Source organism: Trachypithecus francoisi, unplaced genomic scaffold (assembly GCF_009764315.1).
Source record: "Trachypithecus francoisi isolate TF-2019V2 unplaced genomic scaffold, Tfra_2.0 Lachesis_group17, whole genome shotgun sequence".
Taxonomy (NCBI): Eukaryota; Metazoa; Chordata; class Mammalia; order Primates; family Cercopithecidae; genus Trachypithecus; species Trachypithecus francoisi.
In genome coordinates this window covers 13,731,673-13,747,535 of record NW_022681462.1, presented here as the reverse complement: position 1 = coordinate 13,747,535, position 15,863 = coordinate 13,731,673, and the positions used below count along the sequence as shown (strand labels likewise).

The following is a 15,863-nucleotide window of genomic DNA, read 5'->3' as shown; positions in this document are numbered from 1 at the left end:
TCATTCAGGAGCAGGTTGTTCAGTTTCCATGTAGTTGAGTGGTTTTGAGTGAGTTTCTTAATCCTGAGTTCTAGTTTGATTGCACTGTGGTCTGAGAGACAGTTGGTTATAATTTCTGTTCTTTTATATTTGCTGAGGAGTGCTTTACTTCCAACTATGTGGTAATTTTGGAATAAGTGCGATGTGGTGCTGAGAAGAATGTGTATTTTGTTGATTTTGGGTGGAGTGTTCTGTAGATGTCTATTAGGTCTGCTTGGTGCAGAGCTTAGTTCAGTTCCTGGATATCCTTGTTAACTTTCTGTCTTGTTGATCTGTCTCACGTTGACAGTGGGGTGTTAAAGTCTCCCATTATTATTCTGTGGGAGTCTAAGTCTCTTTGTACGTCTCTACAGACTTGCTTTATGAGTCTAAGTGCTGCTGTATTGGGTGCATATATATTTAGCATAGTTAGCTCTTCTTGTTGAATTGATCCCTTTACCATTATGTAATAGCCTTCTTTGTATCTTTTTATCTTTGTTGGTTTAAAGTCTGTTTTATCAGAGACTAGGATTGCAATCTCTGCTTTTTTTTGTTGTTTTCCATTTGCTTGGCAGATCTTCCTCCATCTCTTTATTTTTAGCCTGTGTTTGTCTCTGTGTTTGAGATGGGTCTCCTGAATACAGCACACTGATGGGTCTTGACTCTTTATCCAATTTGCCAGTCTGTGTCTTTTAATTGGAGCATTTAGCCCATTTACATTTAAGGTTTATATTGTAATGTGTGAATTTGATCCTGTCATTATGATGTTAGCTGGCTGTTTTGCTTGGTAGTTGATGCAGTTTCTTCCTACCATCGATGGTCTTTACAATCTGGCATGTTTTTGCAGTGGTTGGTACCAGTTGTTCCTTTGCATGTTTAGTGCTTCCTTCAGGAGCTCTTGTAAGTCAGGCCTGGTGGTGACAAAGTCTCTCTGCATTTGTTTGTCTGTAAAGGATTTTATTTCTCCTTGACTTATGAAGCTTAGTTTGGCTGGATATCAAATTGTGGGTTGAAAATTATTTTCCTTAAGAATGTTGAATATTGGTGCCCACTCTCTTCTGGCTTGTAGAGTTTCTGCAGGGAGATCTGCTGTTCCCTTTGTGGGTAACCCAGCCTTTCTCTCTGGCTGCCCTTAACATTTTTTCCTTTATTTTAACTTTGGTGAATCTGACAATTATGTGTCTTGGAGTTGCTCTTCTCGAGGAGTATCTTTGTGGCATTCTCTGTATTTCCTGAATTTGAATGTTGACCTGCCTTGCTAGGTTGGGGAAGTTCTCCTGGATAATATCCTGAAGAGTGTTTTCCAACTGGGTTTCATTCTCCCCATCACTCTCAGGTATACCAATCCAACATAGATTTGGTCTTTTCACATAGTCCCATATTTCTTGGAGGGTTTGTTCATTTCTTTTTATTCTTTTTTCTCTAAACTTCTTGCTTCATTTCATTCATTTGATCTTCAATCACTGATCCCCTTTCTTACACTTGATCGAATCGGCTAGTGAAGCTTGTGCATGCATCACATAGTTCTCGTACCATGGTTTTCAGCTCCCTCAGGTCATTTATGGACTTCTTTAGACTGTTTATTCTAGTTAGCCATTCATCTAATCTTTTTTTAAGGTTTTTAGCTTCTTTACTATGGGTTCAAACATCCTCTAGCTCGGAGATGTTTGTTATTGGCAGTTGTCTGAAGCTTTCTTCTCTCAACTCATCAAAGTCATTCTCCGTCCAGCTTTGTTCTGTTGCTGGCAAGGAGCTGTGTTCTTTTGGAGAAGAGGAGGAACTCCGAGTTTTAGAATTTTCAGCTTTTCTGCTCTGGTTTCTCTCCATCTTTGTGGTTTTATCTACCTTTGGTCTTTGACGATGGTGACGTACAGATGGGGTTTTGGTGTGGATGTCCTTTCTGTTTGTTAGTTTTCCTTCTAACAGTCAGGACCCTCAGCTGCAGGTCTGATGGAGTTTGCTGGAGGTCCACTCCAGACCCTATTTGTCTGGGTATCAGCAGCAGAGGCTGCAGAACAGCAAATATTGCACAATGGCAGATGTTGCTGTCTGATCGTTCCTCTGGAAGCTTTGTCTCAGAGGGGCACCCGGCTGTATGAGGTGCCAGTCAGCCCCTACTGGGAGGTGTCTCCCAGTTAGGCTACTCAGACGTCAGGGACCCACTTGAGGAGGCAGTCTGTCTGTTCTCAGATCTTAAACTCTGTGCTGGGAAAACCACTACTCTCTTAAAAGTTGTCAGACAGGGACGTTTAAGTCTGCAGAAGTTTCTGCTGCCTTTTGTTCAGCTATGCCCTGCCCCCAGAAGTGGAGTCTACAGAGGCGGGCAGGCCTCCTTGAGCTGTGGTGGGCTCCACCCAGTTTGAGCTTCCTGGCCGCTTTTTTTTTTTTTTTTTTTACCTACTCAAGCCTCAGCAATGATGGATTTCCCTCCCCCAGCCTCGCTGCCGCCTTGCAGTTCCATCTCAGACTGCTGTGCTTGCAGTGAGGGAGGCTCCATGGGCGTGGGAGCCTCCGAGCCACCCCCAGGATATAATCTCCTGGTGTGCCATTTGCTAAAGTCGTTGGAAAAGCGCAGTATTACGGTGGGAGCGTCCCGATTTTCCAGGTATTGTCTGTCAAGGCTTCCCTTTGCTAGGAAAGGGAATTCCCTGACCCCTTGCACTTCCTGGATTTGGCGATGCCCCTCCCTGCTGTATGAGCTGCACCCACTGTCTGACAAGTCCCAGTGAGGTGAACCTGATACCTCAGTTTGAAATGCAGAAATCACCTGTCTTCTGCGTTGCTCACACTGGGCGTGGCAGACTCCAGGTGTTCCTATTTGGCCATCTTGGAACCTCCCCTACAGTTTCTTTATGTGTATATGTATACCCATACTACTCTTGTTTTTTTCCTGGTAAAACGGAATGGTGCTACTTGTGTAGGTCTGTAACTTTTAAAAATGCCTCCCCCTACCTTCAAGAAGGTATCATGCTGTTGGGAAAAAAATTTCTGATTAATTAAACTTATCTATCTTTTATGTTATCTCCATTTCTTTTCTTGTACTAACAACATTAACAATAGCCAAATTCAGAAGTGAGTGATTTATCACGTGGAATGCCTTACTATGTGAGATATATTTGGCATCATAGACATTGCTCATTTCCTTGGGGCATTACCTCATGGATGAGTTATTCAAGAGACTGAAGTATAGATAAGAAGGCTGATTGGTAAGAAGAGAATGAGAACAACGGCAAGGAGGTGTTCTAACAAGATATTTCTTTCAAGCTAAGGTAGCTCGATTACTTGCTGTGGGGCACTTTCAGTCTTGAAAAGTAGCATTAGTCATCAAACTGATAGCCCTGAACATGGTTAGAGACTCACAGGGTGGGTTTCCTGTGGACTCCTGACCTGAACTGTGCATTGCCCACCACTCCATTTGAGATAGCTGACCAGGCTATAATACATGAGAGAGGGTAGCTTATCACATTACCCTTTCTTTATGTGAGAAGAGGGTTGATTGAAATTTGAGAAGTTTCCAAATCTGCCTAATGAAGACATGGAAAACATCTTTGTTTCCACAGCAACTCATTTACAAGCACTCTTTTAAAGAGAGGCTCTGTGAAGATGGCTAATATATAAAGGTGGTGACAAGTACAGTGTCTCCATACATGTTGCTAGATGTCATCTCTCCTGGTGGCCAAAATCATCCCCAGTTGAGAACTGGGGAGCAGCAGTTTAGAACAGTGGTCCTCTGGTGGCACCAGGGAGTGGTTTCATGGAAGACAATTTTTTTCACAGATCTCAGATCATCAGGCATTAGATTCTCATAAGGAGCACACAACCTAAATCCCTCACATGCACAGTTCCCAGGAGGGTTTGCCTCCTATGAGAATGTAGTGCTGCAGCTGATCTAACAGGAGGTGGAGCTCAGGCGGTAATGCTTGCCCACCCACGACTTACTTCCTGCTGTGTGGCCCGGTTCCTAACAGGCCACAAATGGGTACTGGTCAGTGGCCTGGGCGTTGGGGACCCCTGGTTTAGAGAGAGACTGGTTTGAATGAAGAAAAGAGCTGGAGAGAGGAAAACCAGATGGGATATTGCATGGAAGTCAACTGAGAAGTGAGAGTTAAGGATATTAGTTCCTCAACAGTGGTGAAGGAGCATATAGGATTTGTCATTAATCGACCGGTCTTGGTCTCTACTTTCCCACTAATTATGAGACCTTTGATTTATTGCCTTACCTTTCTGATTGGGAATTAGTATGAGGATGAGATTAACCATATTACTATTGTTTTTAAAACTTGCATACTTATTTTGTATCAGTTATACTGGCATTTTACATGCATTATGGTGTATGTAAAAGTCTTCTATAAATTATAAAATACTATAAAAAAAGTGTTATCTGATTTGCCTTTCTCTTTACTTCTCACCACTGCTTTTAACTCTTTAGATCTTTAAAACTACTGACAAATACAAAATCTACTTTCAGACCTTGTTTTATTTTGATATGCCTCCCTTTACCACCTTGCCTGCTCTTTATTTTCTGAGCTACCAGAAGCCTCCCTCCAACCCCTTGCAATGGAAAGGACACTATCTTGTTGCTCTTTTTCCTTTTTGTTCTACCAAATTTGACCATGGTTATAAATACTTTCTAGGAATGATCACTTTTCTTTTATGCAAATATAGTTAGCAGGATTTTAAAGTTACATTAGGGATTAAAATATGGCATCATTTGTTTTGTAATAAGAATAAGTGAGAAAATTAGATTTATTAAATTGAAATAGACTTTGCAGGCAGATTTCTAGGTATGTATGTATTCCATATATTGAATAACACCATACAAATTTTTGGGAAATCTCGCTGGGAGACCCCAGTGAGGAACCTCACTTCTCTATCCAGGAAAATACCTGTTTATTTCTTGTTCTTTTGTTTTTCCTCCTTAAGTCAATTCTCTGTAGTAAATCAACTAATTTTTTTATCCTTAACTATATTCACTTTAGTCTCCTGACATGTAGGAGGCACTCACATGTTTTTCTTTTTTTAATCTACTGAATGAGCAAAACTCAGATGTTATTTATGTTTTGTTTCAATTAAGGATGTCATCTGATACAATTTTCTCATTCTCCTCAAAGTACCATTTCACTTCCAATTTAATCCTCAATCTAAGTACTGTAGACTTTAGGGTTAAGAGAAGCCAATTTGAAGAGCCATCTGGAGATTGTGGAAATCATTTCTGAGTTTCTTAAAGAGAAAGCTTACCTTTCCAGTATGAGCTTATTGAAGAAAATGAAAAGGAGAAAATGAGAAAGGCAACATAAAGAGACATGGTCGGAGCAGGAATAATAAGGAAGGTACTTTTTGTCGGGAGGGGTGTTAGAGAAAAAGAAGAGTTTCGGTTTCTGTTTGCCTCAGTTATCTCCTGCACAACATTTAAACAACATTCAAATTGGGACAATGTTGGGAGATGCCACTGGCCTTCTCATTGCTTCATCCTGCGGGCCTTTTCAGTTCAGATCTGCTTCACAGATGCCTCCCGTTACTACTGCCTGCTCTTTTTTATTTTCTGAGCTACCAGAATCCTCCCTCCAACCCCTTGCAATGGAATAGGACACTGTCTTGGTGCTCTTTTTCCTTTTTGTACTACCAAATCTTACATAGACCCTTTCCATTTTGGAGGTCTTAAGGACTAACCACTTTGGGGAAACAGGCAGAGGTAAGAACAGCACTTTCCTGTCTGGGCTGGAATATTCTTTCCTTGACTATATTTTTCTAACTCTAGTTATCTCCTTTACAATATCCAGCAGTATCTTTGGCACCAGTACTTGGCAACTCTATGCTTCCCCATAGGCTGTTTTATAAAAATGCATTAATTAGCTGATTAATTGATTTATACCTTCTTATTCCAAAATCTGGTGTCAGGGATGCCTCTAGTCCATAGGGCATTTGGAGATATGAAATGGTGGACATACTTGATCTTTCAAGTATCCAAACTTGGTTCAATAGAGGGCTAAACTGATCTTTTGGGTTAGAATGTCCCAGAGCTCAGACCTTAGATCTCTTTCTGTCTTTCCACTCATTTTTTAAAGGAGAGCATGTCCAGTACCATGGCTTTAAATACTACCTTTGTATTGTTGATGACTCCCAAATATACATCTGTAGTCCCCCATGAAGTTCAGACTCATTTCTGATTATGTACTAGATCTCTCCACTGGTATGTCCATAAATACTTTAAACTTAACGTGTCAAAATCAAACTCTTTATTCTCCATAATCTGCATTTGCTTTTCCTGTAGCATTCCCAATCACAGTAAACTGTTGCTCAGGTCAAAAACCTTTGAGTCTTTCTCTCATATGCCACATTCAATTTTTCAGCAAGTGCTAATAGATACTTTTTAAAATATATCTCAAGTCTGCCCACTTACCATTTCCTTCAGCATTACCATTCTAGTTCCAAGCCATCATCTTCTCTCACCTTGACCACTGCAATAAGCTCATAATGGTCTCCTTGCTTCACTTGCCCTGACCCCCCGCTTTAAAACATAAATTATATTATAGTTCTGTGCTGCTTAAAACTCAGTGACTTCCCATCAACAAGGTCTAACCTAACCTGGCTCTTGACTGCCTCTCTCTCTTCATCCTCTATGAATATCCCTTTCACTCACTCCCCTCCAGCCACACTGGCCTAGCTTTCTTCAATCAGCCTAGGAACATTCCCACCTCAGAGTTTCTGCATTTGCTCTTCTGTCTGCCTCGAACTCCTTTTCTCCAGATATTTATGTGGCTTGTTCTTTTACTTCATTTGGGTCTGTATTCAAATGTTATTTCCTCAGAGAGGCTTATTTCTTTATTAGTCATCTTGCTTCAAGTAGCACCCTCCTAAATTTGCTCTATAGTTTTTATTGCTGTTGTACATTATATTAAAACTATTTGTTTTATTATCTGTGTCCACACTTGAATGCAGTCTCCATGAGGCCAGGCAGGGCAAGGGCATTGTCTGCTTTGTTCACTGCTATATTCTCAGCACTTGGAATAGTGCCTGACTCATATGATATACTATATATATATATAGTGGTAAATGAGTGAATTTATGAAAAAGTGGCTGCACTTATTCTTTGAGAAGGATTGTGAAGGAATGTCCAACCTCAACAGTGGATCCATAGTCTCCAAATCACTGCTCCTGCCTCCATGCATAGATCAGTTATCTAACCAATGTATGCATGCTTTTGGCTCCATGACATTCACTCCTCTGAATCTTTTCTGGCATCAGGTCCCTCATTTACTTCATCTCACAGGCTGTACTTTCCTTCTTCATCCCATAAAAGTGGGTTTTTAAAAGAATTTTATAACAAATGCTCATACATAGAAAAAGCAGTTTTTGTTAGGATATGAGAGTTATTTCATGACAGCAGTGGTGAGAACAGAAAACAAGATAAAAGAAATTAGACACTTGGAAAAATTTCCAGAGTTCTGAAGGAACTTGCAAATATTTTGGAGAGAATATCTTTGTGAAATCATAACAAATGGAAAAGGCAATAAAAGATTGCATTTTTTACTAGTTATAACTCACCTGAGTGTCACACGTCTAACATTCAGTCCAACCTGAGTTACAAGGTTTTTAAAAAGACAAAATGTCTTTAAAAGGACAGAGTTAGTAGGCCAGGCGCGGTGGCTCAAACCTGTAATCCCAGCACTTTGGGAGGCCGAGACGGGCGGATCACGAGGTCAGGAGATCGAGACCATCCTGGCTAACATGGTGAAACCCCGTCTCTACTAAAAAATACAAAAAACTAGCCGGGTGAGGTGGCGGGCACCTGTAGTCCCAGCTACTCGGGAGGCTGAGGCAGGAGAATGGTGTAAACCCAGGAGGCGGAGCTTGCAGTGAGCTGAGATCCAGCCACTGCACTCCAGCCTGGGCAGCAGAGCGAGACTCCGTCTCAAAAAAAAAAAAAAAAAAAAGACAGAGTTGGTTAACAATGTGGTGAGGATATTTGTTATTTGATATGGGATTCAAAGGGGTGAGTGTCATGGAGCCAAGAGCATGCATACGTTGGTTAGATAACTACTCTATGCCTGGAGGCAGGAGCAGTGATTTGGAGACTATAGACAGCATCCTACAATTAATGGTTGAATAATAATAATAATTGCAAATACTATGTGCTAGGCATTATTCTAAATTTTTTTTGTAAAAAGCTATTTAATCTTCATCCTATGAAGTAGATACTATCATGTTTATTTTCAGATGAGGAAATAAAAGGACAGAGAGGTTAAATTACACTGTCAATGTCACACAGCTAGTAACAAGTAGCCAATACTGGCTTTATTCTGATTTCAGAGTCTGTGTTCTTAACCACTGTATTACTATCCTTGAATATTTGAGGTGGGTGCTACTGAAAATAATTGGGGTGACTGTCAAAGTTGTAGGGAGTCAGTTGTATCCTTACCCTCAATCTCAAGAGTCACCACCTCCTTTTCAGTTCTCTGAGTCTACCCACTATATATCTCTATCATAGGTCTGGTAAACTGGCACTTTATTAGTTATTTGCTTTGATCTCGATCTTTTTCTGTTAACCTACTTTATTTAACCTACTTTAAGAATTATATTTGATTTCTTTTTGAGCCCTTAAATTTAATTTAATGCTTGCCATATAATGAATATTCAGTTTTTGCTGAATTAAAAAAATGAATGAAGGTTCTTTTAGTTGATTACAACTGACCCATGGTAGAACAGTTTTCCTGTGAAGTAGTGAGCTCCTGATCACTGGCAATATTCAAGCATGGGCTAGATGCTTGAAGGGATGCTGCAGAAGGAACATCCATGTCATATGGAAATGGAAAATTAGACCAAGATTTTTTTTTTTTGTAACTCTGAATTATCTGATGTTCCATTGAGTTAGTTGTGATTCTTTCTCCAAACATTTGTTGAGTACCTGCTGTATTTCTGACACTACAAAGATAAATGTGGCCAAGCCAACATACATAAGGAGCTGGTAGTCAATGAGTAATTAGGAAAAGAAGTGCTTAAGAGTATAGGTGTAAAGCTTTAGTAGATAAAAATAAATAGAAAAGGATAGATTTTAGAGATGTTTTGAATAAAGGTGGAAGGGGAGAAGTAGATATGAAAGATGTGCCTAAAATTGCCTGTCTGAGAATGAATTTGGGGAGTTAAGACCACATGTTGTGTTGTTATGGGGGGATTCTTCAAAAGGGAAATATCACTATTTGCCATTAAGGTATGTGGTAGGGCTGGGTGTAATTCAGTAGATATTAATTTGTGAAGCATTGTAAATTTCTTAAAACAAATGTGCCTTCTCTTAGTAGTCTCCAAGACCCACAAAGATGATTAAGTCCCTTCCCCTCACTTTCTGCCCCTGTAGAGGTATTAATGCAAAATGGAATAATCTGTTAAGTCAAATAAAGGTTAGCTTTCTGGTGACTAGGACAAGAGTTCTAACAGAAATGCAAAGTGATTCTTCAGTTTCTTTTCTGAATCATGTGCCTGGAATCTGTTAGGCAGTGAGGAATGGTGGTCTGTCTTTATATTACCCTGGTCCCTCATGCTGCTTATCTTTCACACATGTCCAAATATGTCTCAACACAGAATCATCCTCTCTAGCTGGGACATGATGCCTAGGTGGGTGGGGGATTCCCCTGTTTTGTTTAAAATCAAAGTTGTCTTTGAATTTGGCTAGCATGTTTGTGATTAGTTTACTGACAATTGGTTTTTTTCTTCTTATACCATATGTTATTCCATGATTCATCAGCTTTGAGTCTGTTGCCTTGAAGGTGAAACAATTTCTTCCAATGTTGATATTTCATAATCTCATAGATAACAAGCATACGCATATGCATAGTCCTTTCAGAAGTTTTAAACATTTGGAGATGAATGAATTATGCTGCCACAAATGGAAAGGAGCAGTATAAAATTATAATGGTGATATCCAGTCATCTTTTGTTGTGTGGTTTTGTGAACACTGATATTGATAAAGCCTGGATGCTCTACTATATTCCTTTATCTCTCCTTGTGAAATTGTTTCTGATATGTATTTGTTTATGATTTTAAAAATTTAACATTTTACTTAATTGCTTTGATTTACATGTATTTTAATATTTTAGACTGACAAGATCTTTATTTTTAGAAGTAGTGTTTAACTTCCAAATAAATGCATAACATTAGCTGTTTATATTGTAATAGTGGCATATCTTCTATATTTAATGTGTAGCAGTGACTATTCAAACCTCAAGAAATGTTTTATAATAGTAATTTTTCAAAATATCTCAATAGAATACATTACATTTTCTGAATCCAAAACAAAGCAGTTATTTCAGCTTATGTGCTTTCTAAGTATTTAGCAGATTAGATTTCTAATAAACATGGACTAAATTAGGTTTCTTCATGTAGCTTTAATCAGTGCACTTATTGTGTTGCATCTTTTAGCCACCTTTCTCTTTTTACCACAATGTCAATAATTGTTTTTCAGTGAAGAAAATTCTTTATAATTTCATAGTGTAGATGCATGTGTAAAATATCTGTATAAGTTGTACATTTGGAGAGAGGTTTTTTAAAGATTCTAAATCACAGCATGTCTTCCTTCCCATCTCCCCCGCTTACCTGGTTTTAGCTCCTCTTTGGTTCAGGTGTGCTGGTGTCTCTAAGCCTTTCTGGGCTGCAGCTGGAGAAAGTGGTGATTGACAGAAGCCTGGTGGGGAAGCTCATCTCAGACACCATCAGTGATGGTAATTACCCCCATGTGCAAATCAATTGCCTACATTAACAGTGGGGCAGGAGAAATAGTGTGTCAACAGGTAGACTAATTATTACCACCGGGGACTTGCAAACAAAATAAGTAATTGCTTGTAATAGCATACTTACACCCCCTGGGACCAATACAAGTTTTGACTAATATTTAATATCCAAGTTTTTTTTCTTCTTGTCAAGTGTTAAGCTTATGTTCTGAGTTGTTTTTTACTTTTTCCTTAAAAGGAGTGAGGATTGTTTTCAGAATAGGGTTTTGTTTTCATTCTTTCAAAGTTAGTTCTCTAGAACTGGTACTTCAAATATATATTTCATTTCCAAATGAATTTTGAATAAATAACACAAATATACCAACACAGCCACCAGTAAGCAGTTGATGCTTTGGCTCTCATAGGAAGATTCTTTGTTACTAAAATCTTATGAACACTAACTTTTGAGAGATTTTGGGCTATATTTTCTAAATAGTAAAGATCAATGCCTAATATACTGGATAATCAGGTCCTATTAAGTGACATCACAATCAGTCTGTAATTGGTACAAAGCACATAAGAAAAAGATATTAAGCCAGTTATTGAATAGGAAGGATACTGATATTTACTGAGCCAAAAGGCTCTGTATGCTGGGTTCCTAACCTACCTATTTAATACAAGAAAACAATTGTATAAGGTATAGTTGTTTCCATTTTTACACATAAGGAAACTGAAGCTGAGCTACTAAGGAACATGTCCAGAGTCATATAACTAGAAAGTGACTGAGATGAGATTTGAATACAGGTTCTGGCTGCGAAGCCCATTTTCTTTTCACTATACTGTGCTGACTCCTGAATTTTTAAAAATTATATTCTTTTTTTCCAAGGTAAAAAGGTTGAGAAACATTGTATTATCATAATAGATTGAAAATGGTCAGTATCTTAAATTTAGTAATCAAAGGAAGTATGTCCTAGTGGAAAGGACAGAGGTGAGAATAAAGAAATCGTCCGTCTGCTGTGTTCTCTCACTAGCTACCTCTGAATAAATCAGACACAATCATGTCATCTTGAGGAAAAGAACTCTGCAGGATGGCCATAATTAGCAACATTACTGATAGTAATAAGCTGGGGGTAGGATTGTAAGCATGCCATTTCCCCTTCCTTACAGGAGTAAGGTGCTGAGGAAGCTTCCCTGTAGAAGAGGTTCCATTTTCATATGTCTAATTATTGACCCCTTCGTTGGTACTGCAAATAAAATGCTGGCTGTGATGATTTTGTTATATTGATGCTCCTCAATGAGAAATAAAAGGAGACTTTTCAGCATAATTTGTGTCTCTGAGTTATCCCTTTTCACATATTTCTTTTATTTGTACCCAAAATAATACACTCTCATGGGAACATGGTAACAATGTGATTTGTTGGCAGTTCTCCAGATTCTCTTGTAATTGTGTAGATCCACTGTTGGTCACTGTTTGCATGGTCAGGGGTGTGAAAGTAAAGGAAAATGTATAAAACATTTAATAATTTCTTTATGCTAGGAACAATGCAAAGCATTTCTCAAATTCCTGTAACATGTTTTTATCAATAATTTTATGTAACATCAATAGCCCTTTATATAATCCACAAATGTTAGTTATTTACCTACTTGTGTGCTTAATGACAAAGCTGTAGAAATTGCTAATTTTCATTATTAAATATTAATTTATGTAATGTACATATTGGGTATAATGTGCTTTATTTCATCCAGCTTGTATACCCCTAAAAGAAGATTCATTGATGAAAATTTTTTAAAGAGACTGGTTGAGAACACTGATCAGTATCCCCTAATAAATCCACTTTATCCTCAGATGGTTTCTATCATATAAACATAGGATTAAAGTCTTAGCACGAATAAAATGGAATGTTTTCATCTCTACATTCAGGTGTGAAATAGTTTTTTAAAAATACCTTTATAGCCCTGGTTCTAAATACATCTCATCCGGTGGTGGTCCCCAAACATCAGTGTATATTGAAATAGTCATAGGAAAAAAAATCATACATGATTAGATTGATAATTATTGTTTATTCCTAATATCTTTAATATTTTTATAAAATGCTATAATCAGGAGACTTTAGTGATTTCAATTAATATGTATGTTTGAAAATAGCTTTTTGTAACATTTCAGTGGAAAAAATCTATCCATTATTTTATTCTAACTTGGTATTATCTAATTATGGTTTTTAGCTCTCCTCACAGACAGTTTTATCATCTTATCATTTTTGGCACAAAACAAGCTATGTTTTATTCAGTTTACCAAGAAGATGGATTCTTCTGATGTAAACAAAAGACTGGAAAAACTCTCAGCCTTGGATTATAAGGTAGATATTTTGATTTATGTAGTCATATTATTAATTATTAAGGTATATGAAAGTATCTCATAAGTTGGTATGCTGCTCATTATTCTTAAACATTCTGGATTTCAGAAACACTGGAAATATTACAGGATTAAGCTTAATTAACTGCAAACAGTGGCCATTCTAAGTTTTCTTTTATACTCTCACTATGGGGGGATGTCTAACAATGGCATGTTTGGAGCAATTTATATAGTATTTATAGACGTCAAAGACAGATAATAGAGGCAAGTTACACTTTGAAAATGGTTTTCGTGCTAGTGGTAGTATATATACCATTCTCATTTTCCCCTAAGACCCCATATCATCTTTCTAGGGTAGGATAGCTGCTCCGGTTTCCACTTCACAAGAAAAGAAAGAAAGAAGAAGGCACTTTCAAAGGTTAATAGAAAAGTGTAATAAATAAGGAGGGGGAAGAACCCTCCCCTTCCAACTATAACTGGACAAATGCAAAAAGAAATCTCCTTCATGTGTTAGTATCTCTCCCTTCACTAACTCCAGGTAATTTGTTTCCTTCCTGTATCAGGGGCTTTACATCTGTTAAGGCAGAATTCTTATTTTAAGTGATGTGTTTAAGTTTTGCCACATTACATTTTAACTGCCGGGAAGGCATATTCTCTGCTAGGATGAGTATCTAATACATTTTCCAGGCTGTTTCAGTTCAAGGCCTCTTTTCAGCAGTGACTTGTGTTTGCAAGATTGATCCAACCTCTGTGATGTGGATTTGAGACAGTTCACTGTTCACTGGGAACAGAGCTGATACACAGCTTCCTTAAAAAAGATGCACACTTATGCCATACCTGGAGCATCTACAGCAAGAGCAAAGAGTTTGAGAAGCTAGCTCTGTAGCTTGAGATGTGTGTGTGTTTTTGGCAAACTAGTATTTAACCTAACCCTTTGCCTTTTGGGATTATTACTTATGAATGAGATGGTGGTAGTGTGGGAGGATTTAGTTTTATTTAGTAGAAACATTTATTCTGAAAAAAAGATTTTTAATGTAGAATAAAATAAATGAGTTTTTCATTGTGGTAATAAACTACCATCTAGTTTTGTTTGCCAGCTTTGTGAAACTTCTGTAAAACCTTAATATAGATTTTTAAAAACTGGCAATTAGTGCTACTTATTATATGTGGTTAGCCAAAACAAAAATAGTATTAGCATTCTTAAAAGGATGTTAGTTCTAGAACGGCTAACTCCAGATTTACTTGAAATACTGTTTACTTACTAAAATCGATTGGTCTTTAAAATGCACTAGTGTGCATTAACTCAAACCATTTAAAGTAACTGTATATAAAATTTTGGATGACTAGTTTCTTTATCTTAGGTGTGATAGCTTGATAAAATCTTCTCAACTGAAGAGTAGTAGCTACCTGAGAACAGAGAGAAAGTGTAAAGATGTCATATTTTCTTATGAAAAGATGTGGAAAACAGATCTAGCATTTGGGTCCTTAAACCTTAAGTAAGGGAATTACTTACTTGCTTATTTGAATATGCCTTTGGATTTAGGAAAATAGGAACACTGGCACTCCATGTCATTTCTATACATTAGAGAAGTAATCTGTTTCCCTTTGGAAAGCTCATTAATTTCATTTCCTGGTTTAATATTTTAAAAGTATATTTTTAATATTTAGTCAAATCTGCTATTTGTCCATTGGAAGGATATTTTAAGAAATTTGTTTATTTTACATTCCCTCTTGGTCATCGTGACAGAGTACTGATAATATTAAACTCATAGGAAACATGAAATTTCCTAACATTTCATAACGTAAGTGATTTGCATTATGTGACAACTGAAAATGTCAGTCACTCATTGTAACTCAATTTCGTCATCTAGAAATTCATAGGTAACATACTTATGCGGCAAATCAGATGTCAAAATAATGTATATGTATTTTTAAGTACTTAGCAATTTCATTGTGGTATTTCTCTCAAATAAGAAGACTTAAAACAATGATATTGAGAGCTTAAATATAAGAAATTATACTTAATAGCATAAAGTACATCTGTGTTGTCTGTCATTGCCCATTTGGATTTTAAAACAAGGAAGTGGTATAGAGTATTGTACTTTTGCTTTTCTTTACAGCTGTACCATAGTTTAATTCTTTCAGATTGACATAATTTTGGCAAAGAAAATTGCAGGGTAAACATCCTTAAACTATTGACCTTTAACAAGTTTTCCTGTCTACATCTGAAAAATCCGATTCAATTTATTTAACAGTGAAGGGACACTGCGAGGAGTTAAATGTTTACCATGAGAGAACAACACTGGTAATTACTTTGATTTCGGTTCCTTTTGATGTGCATTCAGAGGATGAAGAGGTCAATAATATTATGGCCATGCAAATAGAAAAGGGTTCCTTTTGACCATCTTGAAAAAAAATAGCAGAGGATTATTAAAGCATTAACCTTGGTTTTAATGGCCTTGGTTGAGTGGTGAGATCACAATTTGGATGAGCCTGATTATTTACTAAATACAATACATAAATGCAACGGGTTCTTAACACCCATTGCACTCTGGCATTATCGCATTACTGCCATCCTTTGTTGCCTTGCAGACAGGAATATGAAAGCAATCTGTCATGTAGTGAGACTGGCTCCAGAAGCATTTCTCTGATAAGAAGACCCCCTGCCCTTTGCTAGTGTCTGGTCCAGTAGGCTTAGCCATGCGCTTAATCCCCAGAAAGTGGTTCGATTATTGCTGACCAGCAATGGCAAGATAGTTTTTTTTTTTTCTTCCAAGCTATCAACCTTCCAT

General features: G+C 37.5%; 1 protein-coding gene across 6 annotated transcripts in view; it reads left to right on the top strand.

The window, feature by feature from the left end:
* WDPCP (WD repeat containing planar cell polarity effector) overlaps positions 1-15,863 on the top strand; it is a 493,313-nt gene that overhangs the window by 144,748 nt on the left and 332,702 nt on the right. For all 6 annotated transcript variants that reach the window (XR_004443968.1, XM_033239210.1, XM_033239211.1 and 3 more), the window contains exons 7-8: positions 10,616-10,730; positions 12,942-13,075. Coding sequence is in view for 5 of the 6 variants with exons in the window: in XM_033239210.1 (XP_033095101.1) it covers positions 10,616-10,730; positions 12,942-13,075 (249 nt within the window). In the remaining variant the exon portion in view is untranslated. The remainder of the gene's footprint in view (positions 1-10,615; positions 10,731-12,941; positions 13,076-15,863) is intronic.